This window comes from Dipodomys ordii, unplaced genomic scaffold, assembly GCF_000151885.1.
Source record: "Dipodomys ordii isolate 6190 unplaced genomic scaffold, Dord_2.0 Scaffold237, whole genome shotgun sequence".
Classification (NCBI taxonomy): domain Eukaryota; kingdom Metazoa; phylum Chordata; class Mammalia; order Rodentia; family Heteromyidae; genus Dipodomys; species Dipodomys ordii.
The window spans coordinates 84200-98764 of record NW_012267453.1 but is presented as its reverse complement, the minus strand read 5'-3'; the positions used below and the strand labels follow the sequence as shown (position 1 = coordinate 98764).

Genomic DNA, 14565 nt, shown 5'->3' with positions numbered 1-14565 from the left:
CACATCACCTCACTCACTGTTTCAGACTTCTCCAAGGACACATATCCTTGAAAGGTGGCCTTTGCTGATAAATAAGGCAGGAAAAAGAGGCAAAGCCAAGCTTCCAGTCTCTAAATTCCAAAAACAGAAGACATTCCCCCACAATTCAGCCTGCTGACAGCTCCTTCTGAGTGTCCCTGGTCTTAGTCAAATACCCAAGCCTGGAGACTCTTCGTTGATGATAAAACACTAACTGTGATTTCCATAGAAAACTTAGCAAATAGCTCTTCTAATATATACTGTGGGATTTTGCTGCCATCTAGTGGTATTATTCTAACATTAAATGTTTTAAAACCAGGATTTTTAAATTTTTTTGTTAATTAAATTTTAATTTGCCTTTATTGTAAAAATGCTGTACAAAGGGGTTACATTTACATGAGTAAGGTAATGAGTACATTTCTTGTCAAGCATTGTTACTCCCTCCTTTGTTTTTTTCCTACTGTCCCTTCCCTCTCTCAGACCTCCCCCCCAAAGTTCTAAAGTTCATTTCCAATATACAGTCTTGTGGATATCATCATTGCAATGGGTCATCCTGTGTCCTTGTTCAGCGATTTGTTATTCCCTTTCTCCTCCCCAAATTAGACAAATGTATATACAAGATTCAGGGTAATAAAATCAGTATAGTGAAAACAGGGTATATATCATAGGGGGAAGAACATACAAAAGAAAAAAATCATATAGTACATTAAAAACAACAACAAAGAAAGACCTCTTTTGTCCATATCTTAGGATTCAGGTTTCCCTCATTTGCAATAATTAGGATACATCTAGGATATTTTTATCAGAAAAGTAGAAAAGCTAAAAAAACTATGTACATATGACCATCTAAGATTATACTAAGCTAAATGAAACCCAGCATTCTTTTTTCAGGAAGAGATATAAATTACATTTTGAGATGTGTTTTTAACTTTTCTATGGATTAAATTCAGATAAGATGGGAGTTTTGTGCGTGTGAATATCTCTCTGTCTATATCTGAGTGTGTGTGTGTGTATGTGAGTGTGTGTGTTGCCAGTGATAATTTGACCAATAAGAGCTAGTAAGTCCACACAGGGTAAGATAGAGAAACAAGAGTCAAAAGCTGCACAGAGATTCCCAAATCTCTCCATGTCAAACCCTGGTATTTTACTAAATATGAATCGCTGACTGCATGTGGAGGGCTGAAGTGGTGCAGAAAAATTTATCTCTATTTGTTGCATGACATGGTACAGGTGGGGAGAACCAATGGCTCACCTTGTGCTTGTGTGGCTTGAGTACTGATGGCTTGCAAGGTAGCTAATGTTGGCTTCCTGGACTCTGTCTGCTGGGAAAGTATTCTAATTGGAATGAAAGGAGCCTGTTGCTCTCCCTGTGGATTTGTCACTGTTCTTAGTCACAGTTGTCAAGTGTGCTCAGCACAAGATGATTTATCTCAGGATATGGATTTGTTCACAAACTTTGAGAAGTCTTAAGGCAGAAATTCTGGAACCCTTTCCAAGAGGGGAGTTGAAGATGGAGCCAATAGGATGAACCCTGGCTACTGGGATTCTCTATTCAGTGATCTCTTGCAGAGAAGAGCTGTCCCTTTCCTCCTGCTCTGAGACTATAGCACCCAGTCATAAGTACTCAGAATCCACCTCCTGGCCTACAGCTCTCTTGTGTTGTTTACATCCACATCTCACACTCCTGAGGATAAATCCAGTCCAAGAGTTCATGGATTCATGTTTAATGACTTTGATTCACTAATACATACATTCCCACACTGAAACTCTGACTTTGAAATGTATCTACTTCAACATATTATTATCACTACAAATAATAGTCATTTCTCTCAATTCAGTGCTGGGGACCCCAAATGCTTCTGGTGCCTAATTCGTCTTCCATCATTGGTTATAAAGTAAGCTATGGCCTAAGTTATGAAGATGTGTTACTTAGCTTTTCCTTGGGCAGAGGACTTGATTGAAACTCTTAGATCATAAATTCCAGTCTACCATGTGAGCAGAGTTTAGTGAAGCTCACAACATGGCACCCAAGAAACAGAGGATATGTTCTACTTGCTGGCTACATCTTCCTTTCCCTTTCATTTGATTAAAACTCAGTCCTTTGGAAGGGGCTGTGTATAATAGGGTGGGTCTTCTCTCTTAGTCAATTCTCTCTAGAGAATCTCTCACAGCCAGGTCCAGAAGTATATTTTTTCATCTCCAAGCAATCCAACCTAGAGAACCATCATAAAAGATCATCAGAATTTTTTCTGTTTCCTTGAACCTTTCAAAGAAAATATGAGTATAGAAAGAAGAGTATTGAACCATATATACTTATTTCCTCAAAAGTCTACATGCTGTGTGTTCTTACATGTCTTTCTTTAAGACAGTCTCTGCAAATGATATATTATGTTTCATTGGAATTGTGATAATATCTCTCTGTGTGTATTTTAGCTACATGTTTATGCAGCTACATTTGGACATTTATATGTACATATGTACACATCTACATACACATACAGATGCATCCATTTGTAAACATCTGTATACATATATAGATGTGTACCTGTGCACAGAATAAATATATAAATTTAGGCACATGTTTTATAGTTGACCCATATAAACATATGCCAATATATGTATAAGTATGCCTATTTGTTAACTGTGAATTAATCATATTTGTTAAATCTGTACTACCTATTAAAATATAATTTTTATTTCTCTACTTATACATTGCTATATAGTATTGTGTAATACATCATATATTACTCTAATATGGATAAAGTGAATGCTAATTATTCCTTACATGTTTCCATAAGTGAATTACAATATATTCTATATATTCCTATATTTTGCATTTTTTTATTTTTCCTTTTCCCCATTGATTTTTAAATACCCATATCATTTTTAGGAATGAAATGAGGAGTTTTGACAGGTCAATCAAGGCAAGTTCTGATCTGAGCCTTTATCTCAGACTTAGAAAGGAAGGTCCTCCTTAGGAAGTAGTATGCAAATAGCCAGGTTGGGGCAACAGTGTGAGAAGAGTCAAGGGGAGGTAAGGCTCGCTCTTCTGAGAAAAGTAGCAGCAGATGTGTTCTATACTTGTTGACAACCAATAAAATCCATGATGTCTGCAGCATGGAAAGAAGGACTCCACTTATAATATCTGGAACTGAGGGAAAAACAGGGTGCACTTCATCCCACCACCCTAAAACAGCATCAGAGGCCTAATGATATGCAGCTTTATGTCCAGGAGAGACTCTAGGAAAGGAATGGACATTGTACCTGTGTACTCCATTCCTCCTTCATCTAGTCTAGAGAAAGACACAGTGTCAAGCATTAGCAGCACTGATTCTCAAAATAGTTGACCAATAAAAGCACAGAGTTGAGCTAGATGAAGAGGCATACCATAGTTACCAAGTTATCTCTTAGGGATGCTTGCATCTCTATTTGCCAGGATCTTCATATTAAGATGTAGGGTATAGAATTGACAAGGATAACAAAATTTTCTCTTATAGTAAGTACCCTAATGGTCTTTTAACATAATGGGAGAAATTATTGTACTTGAAAGTGTGAATTCAATGTAAGTTTTTATCTTGTCATTCTTCCACAATGTATTTGTACAGCAAATTGATCAAAAGACTTCTTAAAGTTTCCTCTGGAGATTAATGGACGTGTGATAGGATCAAAATATAGTGTACTTATAAATTGACATACTGAGGTGAGACCACTTTGTGTAATGGTATATATATATATATATATATATATATATATATATATATATATATATATAAAATGTTGATTATCTTATATTAACATAAAATCTCTGAATGTCTCCAGTCCCAATCTAATTTAACTAGTCTCTATTTATTTTTCTCAGAGATTGTAGTCTCTACTTCACCTGAAGGAAGGAAGAGCACATGCAGGATGTTTGTACTGCTGCCCCAATGGATGAACCTGGCCAATGGAAGAGGTGACTTGTGGGAAGTGATTATATTATTGGATTGGAGATAATACCCACTGCTCACCAAAGCATTAAAGATACTCTCATGTGTCGCGACCACCTCGACCCCCAAGGATGACGCGACAACAGGTTCTTCTTTCAGAGGGTTTATTCAGGACCTTGTTTACAGCTTCTTTTGTCCTACTACTCTCCTGCCTGCTTCTTCCTTCTTCTTCCTGTTTCTCCTCGTTTCTCTTTCCCATCTGCCCCCGCGCTCCGGTTATAAGCCTCCTGGATGGCCAATCCTGAAGCGCCACGTGGCATATACTGATAGGGCTGCAAACACGGAAGCAAACTAGGAGCCAAGTCATAGCCATATAAGGAGTTGTTTTTTACAGAGAGCACTCGTCACGGGGAAGACGGAAGGCGGAAGCCCACGCCATCTTAGGTCGCAGCCGCACCATGCGGCCCCGCCATTTTAGCTACAATGTTGCTTTTGCAGCTGTCTTTGGTCGTGGCTCCGCAGCTCTCCACACTCATGCAGTGAGGCAGTTCTCATAATAGTCACCTGCTATCAAAGGAAGACAACCATAAGCTTGGCCAGCTCAAATTACAACTGGTTCTCTCTTTATGAACACAACATATTGTACCATATGTAAGAGAGTCTTCAGAGTAAAGACAGATGAAGATACAGCATCAGGGATGTTCTGCATCTAAAATTATGAGTTAAACAAATTCTTCTTTATTCAGAGTTTATGTCAGCTACTTTGTTAAAGGACTGACAGAGGTGTGTCATGTTTGTGTGTGTGCAAACATGTGTGTGTGTGTGAGATAGAGAGAAATTTGGTTTAAATAGAAGTGCTCTTAATAGGCTAATTGAGGAGTAAAAAGCATCTCTCTACCAATGACACTTTTCTTCTTCTAAATACAACTTCCTAATCCATACAGAGATTAGTTGTAAACTTGCTGAAAGGAAGATTAACACTCAGTAGATGTGAATTGGATTTGTAATATTGTATTTGTTACATGCTCTCAGGGATGCTTTTGATGATCCTGAATTCTGAACACATTCTGAGTAGGAAAGAAAATACTACTACATATATGTTTAGTTGTGTTTGCTTCCTTTTGTCAAGAAATATTTCTATTTGAGAATGGCCCCTTACATATTTCATGAAAACATCTCCTTTTCCATGAATGGAGACTCTTGCTATGTTTAGAAGTTGCTAATAGGAAGAGGCATGTGTGTACCTGGTCTTGGGCAATGCCCTACTGGATATATTCAGAGAGTTGGGCGGTGACTTCACTGGGTCATCAGCTGTGGGCTCCCATCACCACAGTCTCTTCAGGAAATACATTTCCCAGCACTGCTCTCCCTCTCTGCTTTCCTGTTTATATTCTGAATGAGATGGGACATCTTCTAATCACATATAAGATTGGAAGGTGGAAGGGACTCAATCCTATCGATCCACAATATGCAAGGAACTTGGACAGAGGTGAGAGTGTGGACAAGTGAGAACTCCATACACATCTCTTGTCTTAAATTCTATATTTAATATCTATCAGTAGCTGTACAAAATGATGTCCATTAAACATGTAAAGTTATAAACACAATTCATCTTTACCTAACAGTCTTTCATCATTCTGAACCATCCCTCCAATCCAACTCCTCCCTTCCATATACATTTCCATGTGTAAGAAAGCATGTTAATTACTAAATGTGAACTTATGGCTCTCAGAATGTCTGTAGGATATATGGAGTCACTTCTGATTACTCTGAAAAAAATATACATATAATTGGGTCACTATGTAGCTGTACCTAGTACATGACTTCACAAGTGTCTTAAATGTATTTTATTTATTCACATATATTTATTTCCATTCTTCAGTTTGGATTTATGTGAACTAGGCCAGAAGCCAAGGGTGCTTTGAATATCTGCTCTCCAAATAACAATTCTAAGATCAAGCACCTGAAGAAAAATATGTTCAAACCTTCCAAAACATGATACAAAGTTTTAGTTAATTTTTTCTTGATATTTTCTGAATTTATTTAAAAACTTATTTTTCCACTCTTCTTTCAAAAGTTGAGAACATGGCAATGTAAAACAATAATATGAAACTCAGTATAAAAATAAATTATTTTTCTGAGAACCAGATTAAAATGTTGCATGTTTTAACATGAGAGTTGATATCAGTATTTAAATAAATACATTTGCTTAAAAAAATTCCCTGACAGGGAATTGAAATGTTTAAGATACTGAACTCACTTGTTTATTACATTATTTGTTTATTACATTATTATTACATCATATTGTACTTCAAATATAATTATTCCACAGCAATGTAAAATTGATTTCAAATAAACTTTAACAATGATTTTTCTTCAATTGTTTTTAAAATGTTTTTCACAAGGTATTTTTTCTTGCCTTTTAGAAGCCTGCCCTACAATGCTTGATAAGAAATGTACACATTATTCTGCCCATGTAATTGTAACCCCTCTGTACAGTGTATTCACAAAAAATAAAATAAAATAAAATTTAAAAAGCCTGCCCTGACATATCTAGAATGGCTCCATTATTGACTGACTGCAGAATTTTAGGGCAGACTGGAACATACATGAGTACAGAGCAGTGTTCTTTGTAAGTCACAGAAGAGGCAGTGTCAGGTGTGTGCTGCTTGGGATGAGCAGGAGGACAGAGAGTTAAGGTATGCAATTGACTCCAGAACCTATCTCCCAATGCTTTCCAGTGACCTTACAAAGGGGCTGCATCTGAGATGTTCTGTCAGCAGTTGAAGCACCAGGGTAAGCATCTGGGGCAGCCCAGGCTCTCACTTCTGCTTCCCTGGGAGATTTTTGTTATGACTGGTGTCACACAGGTAGGTAACTAATTGCCCTGCTGACAGTAGTAAGTGGCAAAATCTTGAGGCTGCAGGCTGCTGATGCTGAGAGTGAACTCTGTGCCAGATCCACTTCCATTGAACCTCCATGGGACCCCAGATTGCCAAGTAGGTGCAAAATAGATCAGGAGCTTTGGAACTTTCCTTGCTCTCTGCTGGTAAGAATGTAAATAATTGCTAATGACCTGACTGGCTTTGCAAGTGATGGTGACTCTTTCCCCAGAGATGTAGGCAGGAATGGAGACTGGATCAACTGGACATCACAATGGGCACATGACATTGGAAACATTAAAAAGACTAGTCATTTGATTAATTATATTATCCAAGTACTTCCAGGAAGACTCAAGCTACTCTGTTAACATGAGAGGAGTAATCCCCAGCATTTTTCTTTCTTACCTGGGAGCCAGAGCAGCAGGAGCTCCGGGATCTGAGCAGGGGCCCTCATGTGCAAGCTCTTTGGTCACTGGAACCTTCTCCTGAATATGGTGTGAGCAGCCTCTGAAGTTCTCAGGACAGTGGGCTGTGCTCAGGGCACATGAAAAGCAGCAGGGTTAGAAAGATTTAAAAGACATGGCTATATATGTAGCTTGTTGATCTTCATGAATTTCTGAGCTAGCAGTCTCCAAATCTCTCAGGTAAAATTCCTGTCTCCTATCAAAAGCCACAAAACACCACCTTCAAAGAAAAGATGTTGCCAAAACCAAGAACTCACATCTACGTCAGTCTCTTCTGCTTCATAAACCTTCATGTTCTTATGTTATCGTCTCTTCCAGTTCAGAATAACATTTTTTAGTAACTAGGCTAGAACTTGTGGTCCCAGCAGGTTCAGATTTGATGAAAGGAAACACAGTAAAGGGTGAGCAAGGCAATGAAGCCACAAGGAATGGAGAAGACATCCTTAGCATGGGAAGGAAGGAAAAACTGCCACAGACAGTGAAGGCAGAGCTCAGTGAGGAAGGCTCCCACATCAGGACCAGCATGTGGGGACACTGTCCACCCTAGTGCAGGATGTCACATCTGGGGAGCCACTAGCAGGGCATTGTCATGACAGCAAATCAACCTCTCATCATTGTGAGTCTCAGGTGCTGCAGGTTCACAAAGTAACACTGCTACTCAAAGTCAGAAGCTCACACACAGGGCAAGTCCCTGCCAAAGTTATAGTTCTCTTCATCATCCTTCACTAAATGAACTGCATGTGGATCTGGATTTGAGAGATTCACCAATTTCGACCCTGATTATGATGTATCTGCGGCCTGAAATATCACACTTCTGAAGCCAAAGGAAGCTATGATGAAACTGTAAAACTCATGCCTTTCTATTTACCTGCATTTAATTAGAGGAATTTTGAAGGTGGACCTGTGTATTGATACACATCCAATCCTGGTGCACAACGTCCCCCTATACCTAGGTTTAAGACCAAGGCATTTTAGGAATGGCTATGTTTCAGGAGGAAAGAAGAGTGGATATGAGAGTGGAGATCAACCACTTCACAATATGTGTAATAAGACTGTTATGCCCTGAGCCTCACGTAGGAATCATAAACATAAAATCTCTTGTGTAGACCATACTAAAGCTACCAGCACATGTGTTTAATACAGCATTAATTACCATACCTAAAATACAGAACAAACCCAGATGCGCCTCAGTAGATGAATGGATCAAGAAAATGTGGTATATATACAAAATGGAATTCTATGCCTCCACCAGAAATAATGAAATTGCCCCATTTGTTAGGAAATGGAAAGACTTACAAAAGAATATATTAAGTTGAAGAAAGCCAGGGCCAAAGAAACACAGGTCCCATGGGTTCCCTTATTTGCAATAACTAGTATATATCTGAGAAAAGCAGAAAAGGTCAGGGAAATGAACCCCATGATAGGGACACAGGTGTTTTTTTTTCTTCGTTGCAATGTTTCTAATGTGTTTTAAAGGTACCATGTAATTTTCTTGTAGTTTTGTATGACCCTTCCCATGGTATAACCGTTTTCACTGTAGTTGATGTTGGTATAATTTGGGGAGCGAAAGGGAAAAAACAAATTGTTTAAATTGGGATACAGAGTAACCCATGAGATGTACATGACGCTATGTCGAAAAACGAACTTTGTAATTTAGGCATGTTGTGAGGGAGGATAGAGGGACATGTAGCTGTGGAAATGGGAGGGCAGGGATGGTAGGGGGAAAAAAGGAGGCGGCAACAATGCTTGATAAGAAATGTACTCATTACCTTGCTCATGTGATTGTAAACCCTCTGTACAGTATCTTCACAATAAAAAAAACTTATTTTTAAAAAAGATCTGTTGTGTGCATAGAGTAAGAAGCTGATCTGCACACAGGGATCTCAGGGTCACTGTGACACTGATGTCTCACAGGCTAGCTGCCATGTAAACGAGGGCAGATTGTTTTGTGTTTATTCGTTTTCCTAAAATGCCTTCAAAGTTCTGTTTAAAAGTAGTATTCTTATTTAAGATGTAAGGTATAACATTGATAGTGACATCCTGTGAAATACACATATAAGCTATTTGAGATGAAAGGACTGTTCCTACCACAGACACTGCCTATGTGTAATCCTAATCACTCAGGGAGACACAGGAAGGAATATGGAGAGTTTCAGGTCAATCAGGACACACATGGATAAGCCATGTCTCACCTGACATCGCCTTGCTTCATGGAGTGTTGTTGGCAGGAGCAGAGAGGGAGCAGCGGCAGAAGTAGCATTTGTTCAATAGTATTGTCTGCCCCTGGCACTAAAACCAACTCTCTGTGTGGTTTGTGGTTCTTTGAGATATTCAAATGCTTCCCTAGTAAAGCTCATGATATAGTCAGTGGATAATTTTATAAATATTTTCTGTCTGTTTGGGACTCAGTAAGTATAGAACTTCTCCCAACACAGCGGTGGCTATGAGGCTATTTCATGTTTTACCACCAGAGGAAGTTGAGATATTTTAGATCTATCAGTTACAAACAGATTAGGAGAACTTAAATGTAATCGAGAAACTGGTAAGGATGGTCCTTTCCTAAGTTGATGGTTGTGCTGAGGGAAATAGCAGAGGTCTACTTTGGATGTTTGAGTGGTCTGTGCATTTTCTGAGAGAAAATTCAATATATACTCAAGTCTCAGTGGAAGCCTTTGCTCATGTGGGGCTTGTTTGCCAGTTAATGGTAGATTTTTGGAAGGGAAGAACATAATCTTCTAACCTCTAAGAGTCAGGTAAGAAAAGGCCTCCATTAGACGAGGACCGGAGGAAACAGATATGGAACATATCATTATGCAGTTTCACATTTCAATTTGTAGCTTTGTTAAATAAAAATGAGCCTGTGCCACGGAGACCCCTGTTTTCACTGTATTTGATGTTGGTATGATTTGGGGAGGGGAAGGAAAAAATAAATTGTTTAAATAGGAATATGGATGGACCAATTACAACAATGAGATTTACAAGACCTTATGTCGAAAAATAAACTTTAAAACAATTGTGGGGGTGGGGAGATGGAGGGCAGGAACGGTAAGGGGAAACAAAGGAGGAGACAACGATGCTTGATAAGAAATGTACTCATTACCTTGCTCATGTAATTATAACCCCTATGTATGGTATTTTCACAATTAAAAAATGATAATAATGGGATTTTCAGAATCATGAGTTGATTAATCAAAAAGCTTTTAACATCTATGTCATATAATTAAGTTGTTTTATATTTACCCAACATATTCTATTTATTTGGTTATATTCAGTAACATTCCTATTTAAAAATCCATCTCACTTTTAAACCTAGCTTTGTGACTCATTCTTCATTTCCTAGCTATTACTGCTTCTTGAGTCATTCTACATGGGATTTGACTCTGTAATTTTCTCCAAACTATAGCAATGGCATGCTGCTGGTAGATGTTTTGTCTTTGTCTTTCACATTTGGCAATAAGTGATAAATTGACTTTTGCAGTAACATTATAAATTCTGGTTCTGGGTGTCACTGGAAGCTGAAGTAATCCAAGATCCCACTTGGACAAGGTCTCTAGTATGACATCTTCTGTCAAGTCCTCCAAACTCAGATTCCTGCTTCAGTTCAGAGAATTTGCTATGCTGCTCTCCAGACAAGCTTTGAAATAGGACAGCTGGACCAAGCCCTACAGAGATGTTTTTGTTAAGCACTGTATCACTGTCGGAGGAGTAGATCTACTTTGCAAGCAGTAATAAATCCCATTATTCTCAGCCTCCACATTGCTGATTTGCAGTGTGAAATCTGTGCCTGACCCACTGCCACTGAATCTGTCTGGGACCCCAGATTCTCGGTTGGTAGCCCAATAGATCAATTGCTGTGCAGACTGGCCAGGCTTCTGAAGGAACCAATACAGAAGGCTATCTCCATCACTATATATGAGGCTCTGACTTGACCTGCAGGAGAGGGAGACCGTCTCTCCCAGGGTGACAGCCAGGGAGAGTGGAGTCTGAGTCATTACAATATCACCATTGGACCCTGAAATTAATATAAATGAAAAGTACAAGGTTATATGCGGTATGTAATGTTTTCTGTGGTTATATATTAATTCCAAATCTTTTCATGGTTTCCCTTCTATCCTAAAACTATTCAATATTTCAAAACATATACAACTATTAAAAAGCTTAAATGAGGTTCTAGATCTCATGTATACTACCCACTGCACAGATGTCATAGTTGTCACCAAAGCTCAGAACCTGGTTCCATCTAGAATGTCCATCACTCTCAGATAATTAACTTCACCTGCCCCATTCTAGAGGACAAGTTCTGTGCATCTAACCCATGAACAAAATACAAACAAGAAGCAGTGGCCCTGAGGGCTCACCCTCAACCCCCTTTTCCATCCTCATCTCCCTCTGCCATTACCAGTGATCCAGAGCATTAGGAGACCCAGAGCCCAAGAACAGAGCCTCATTGTAGCTGGAAATCCAGGAGATTTGATCAGTCAAGTCAAGGTCAAGATGAGCCTTTATGTCAAACTGGGCTGGACAGTCATCCTTGGGGAGCACTATGCAAATCAGCAGGTGGGTGCAACAGTGTGAGAAGAACAAAGCAGAGGGCAAGGGCATCTCTGGTGAAGACAGTGACTTAAATTTCTTGTATGTTTGGAGAAAAGACCCACAAATACCAGGCTGGCTCCAGCAGTGGGTAGAAGGACCCCTCTCCCCTGATGCCTGGATCTGTGGGGAAGATGTGGTGTACTTGACCCTGCAACTTGAAACACTAGAGGTCCAATTCAATTGAAATGTGTGTCCAGGGGTGTCTTGGTGAAGGGTTAGTTTCATTGGCCCTCTTGTAGTTATTCTAGAGAAAGATACTGTGCACAGACTTCATTTGCCATTGTTTCTCAGGACTTCTATCGAATACTACAGTGATCTGATCTAGGTAAAGAAATCAAATACATATTCGAGTTAATCTGACATCACTGAAACAAAGTTAACTTTTGATTAGCAAGTTATCAACAACTGTTAGAGATGTTCTTCATAAGACAGACTCTGGTGGCTTATGTCTGTAATCCTAGCTACTCTTGAGGCTGAGTTCTGAGGACATGGTTCAAAGCCAGTCCAGGCTGAAATTTCCCCTTGTGACACTTATCTCCAAATAATCATTCAGAAATTGGAAGTGGTGTTGTGGCTGAAAGTGGTAGAGTGTTTTCCTTGGGCAAAAGAGCTCAGGATCAGCTCCCAGGTCCTGAGTTCAATCCCTACAAGTGATAAAAAAAATAAGGTTCTTCATAGGGGGCCTAATAAATTAAGTTCCTTGTGATCACTTATGTCAAAACAAAATAAACCAGAGGAAAAAATTCTCCTTAATTAATAACATTTCAAAATGAAAGAGAAAAATGGGGGAGAAAACTAAATTTTAAAGTCATTTTCACAATCAATAAATATGGGATGACACTCCTTCAGCATAACTCTTCAGACTATCAGCAGCATTCTTTATATTTCTCTCTCCTATAAGACAGTATGAACAAGAACACCAGTTACATTCAGTTAGGTAGTCAGACTATTACAACATCTATTTTTAATCTTTCTACAGAGTCTGATCCTGGAAAAGTTATTAACTCTGTATTAGACCCTCCTTGCCCTGCCTGCATTCCATATGGGCAGCCACAGCCAGGACTCCATACCTCATAGAAGGGCCCAGAAAGAGCTGTGTTCATGTCTCAGTATAACAAACACTCAAGATTAAGTCTTCTCTTAAGGTTCATCAGAATCTACTAAGTAACTGAATGCTGGTTCAGAGTTGTACAGAGGAATTCATATTCCACTTACCCCATCTAGACCCTGAAGAACATACATATCTGTTGCAATTGGCCACTGTTTGTGACATTTTCTTATGGGTTACACAAAAAGTTTCTTCTATTAAAATTTATTATAAGAATTTTTATTGTGATTAAGTGATTACATAAATTTCACAGGATTGTTATAGTCACGAAATAAGTGATACTTATAGTCACAAAACCATTCTAACCTTCGTGGGCCAAATTATCTTTATTGTGGCTTGTAAAGTTTGTTAATTCTCTGAGCTCTGACAGTACAGTTATTTCTTCCACATGGGGTTATATATACATTTCATTCCTTTTGCTTAGTGTCAGCTGTTCCCTCTTTCCTCCTCTTTCCCTCCCTCACTGCCACTGAGTTGCTTAGTTTGTTATGATCAATGTCCCGCACAGCTGATAGGTCCCACTGTTGTATGTTGTCCCGTTTGCCTCTGTCTCTCTGTCCTCCTCCTGGTTTCCATCTGATGTGCAGATATATACCATATATGTGGTATATATTATTTTTTAAATAAGTTTATTGGGAAAATACCATACATTTCTTATCAAGCATTGTTGCCTCCTCCTTTGTTTTCCCTTCCCATTTCTTCCCATCTCCCCCCACCTTTCCCCATCCTCCCTACCCCCAAAAACCCAGCACCAAAGCTGTAAACTTCATTTTTCGACATAATGTTTTGTACATCTCATTATTGCAATGTGTCCACCTATATCCCTATTTAAACAATTTCTTTTTTTCCTCTCTTTTTTTATTGTGAAAATACTGTACAGAGGGATTACAATTACATGAACAAGATAATGAGTACATTTCTAATCAAGCATTTTAGCCTCCTCCTTTGTTTCCCTTTCCCATCCCTTCCCATCCTCCCCTCTCCCATCCCACCGCCCCATCCTCCTCCCTCCGCCCCCCCCCAAGGTTGTAAAGTTTGTTTTCTACATAACGACTTGTACATCTCATTGTTGAAATGGGTCCACTTGTATCCTTATTTAAATGATTTGTTTTTTCCCTTTGCCTCTCCAAATTATACCAGCATCAAATACAGTGAAATCACGGGTTATACCGTGGGGGAGGGACATACAAAGCAACAAAGAAATCATTATATAAATATGGTATTGTAAATTATTGCTTTTAGTCTTTTGGTGCTTGCTTATGCAAAAAGAATGAGCAAACTCTTTGAGATACCATTAGTGGAAGAAAGTTCCAAACTGAAATTAAATGCCAGTTACCTGGAAGGGGTGATGACTAACACAGGTAAATTCCCAATAGTTTGTAACTTCAATCCTGTATATGAGTTACAAATGATACAGCTCAAAAGAAATACAGAAATCCTATGCTTTGATTCCCCCCCCCCAACTAAGGATGTGTAACCATAAGAAGACTCAGATATGAATAAATTTTTGTGCATTTTTATACTTTGTGTGTGTGTGTGTGTGTGTGTGTGTGTGTGTGTGTGTGTGTGTGTGT

General features: G+C 38.8%; 2 gene segments (V, D, J or C); both read right to left on the bottom strand.

Moving 5' to 3' along the window:
* Nucleotides 1–6822: 6822 nt before the first annotated feature.
* Nucleotides 6823–7280, bottom strand: LOC106000735. The segment is given in 2 exon segments: nt 6823–7088; nt 7232–7280. Coding segments are annotated over 2 exon segments (315 nt in total).
* A 3545-nt stretch (nt 7281–10825) lies between these two features.
* LOC106000764 lies at nt 10826–11778 on the bottom strand. The segment is given in 2 exon segments: nt 10826–11302; nt 11690–11778. Coding segments are annotated over 2 exon segments (399 nt in total).
* Nucleotides 11779–14565: the final 2787 nt, after the last annotated feature.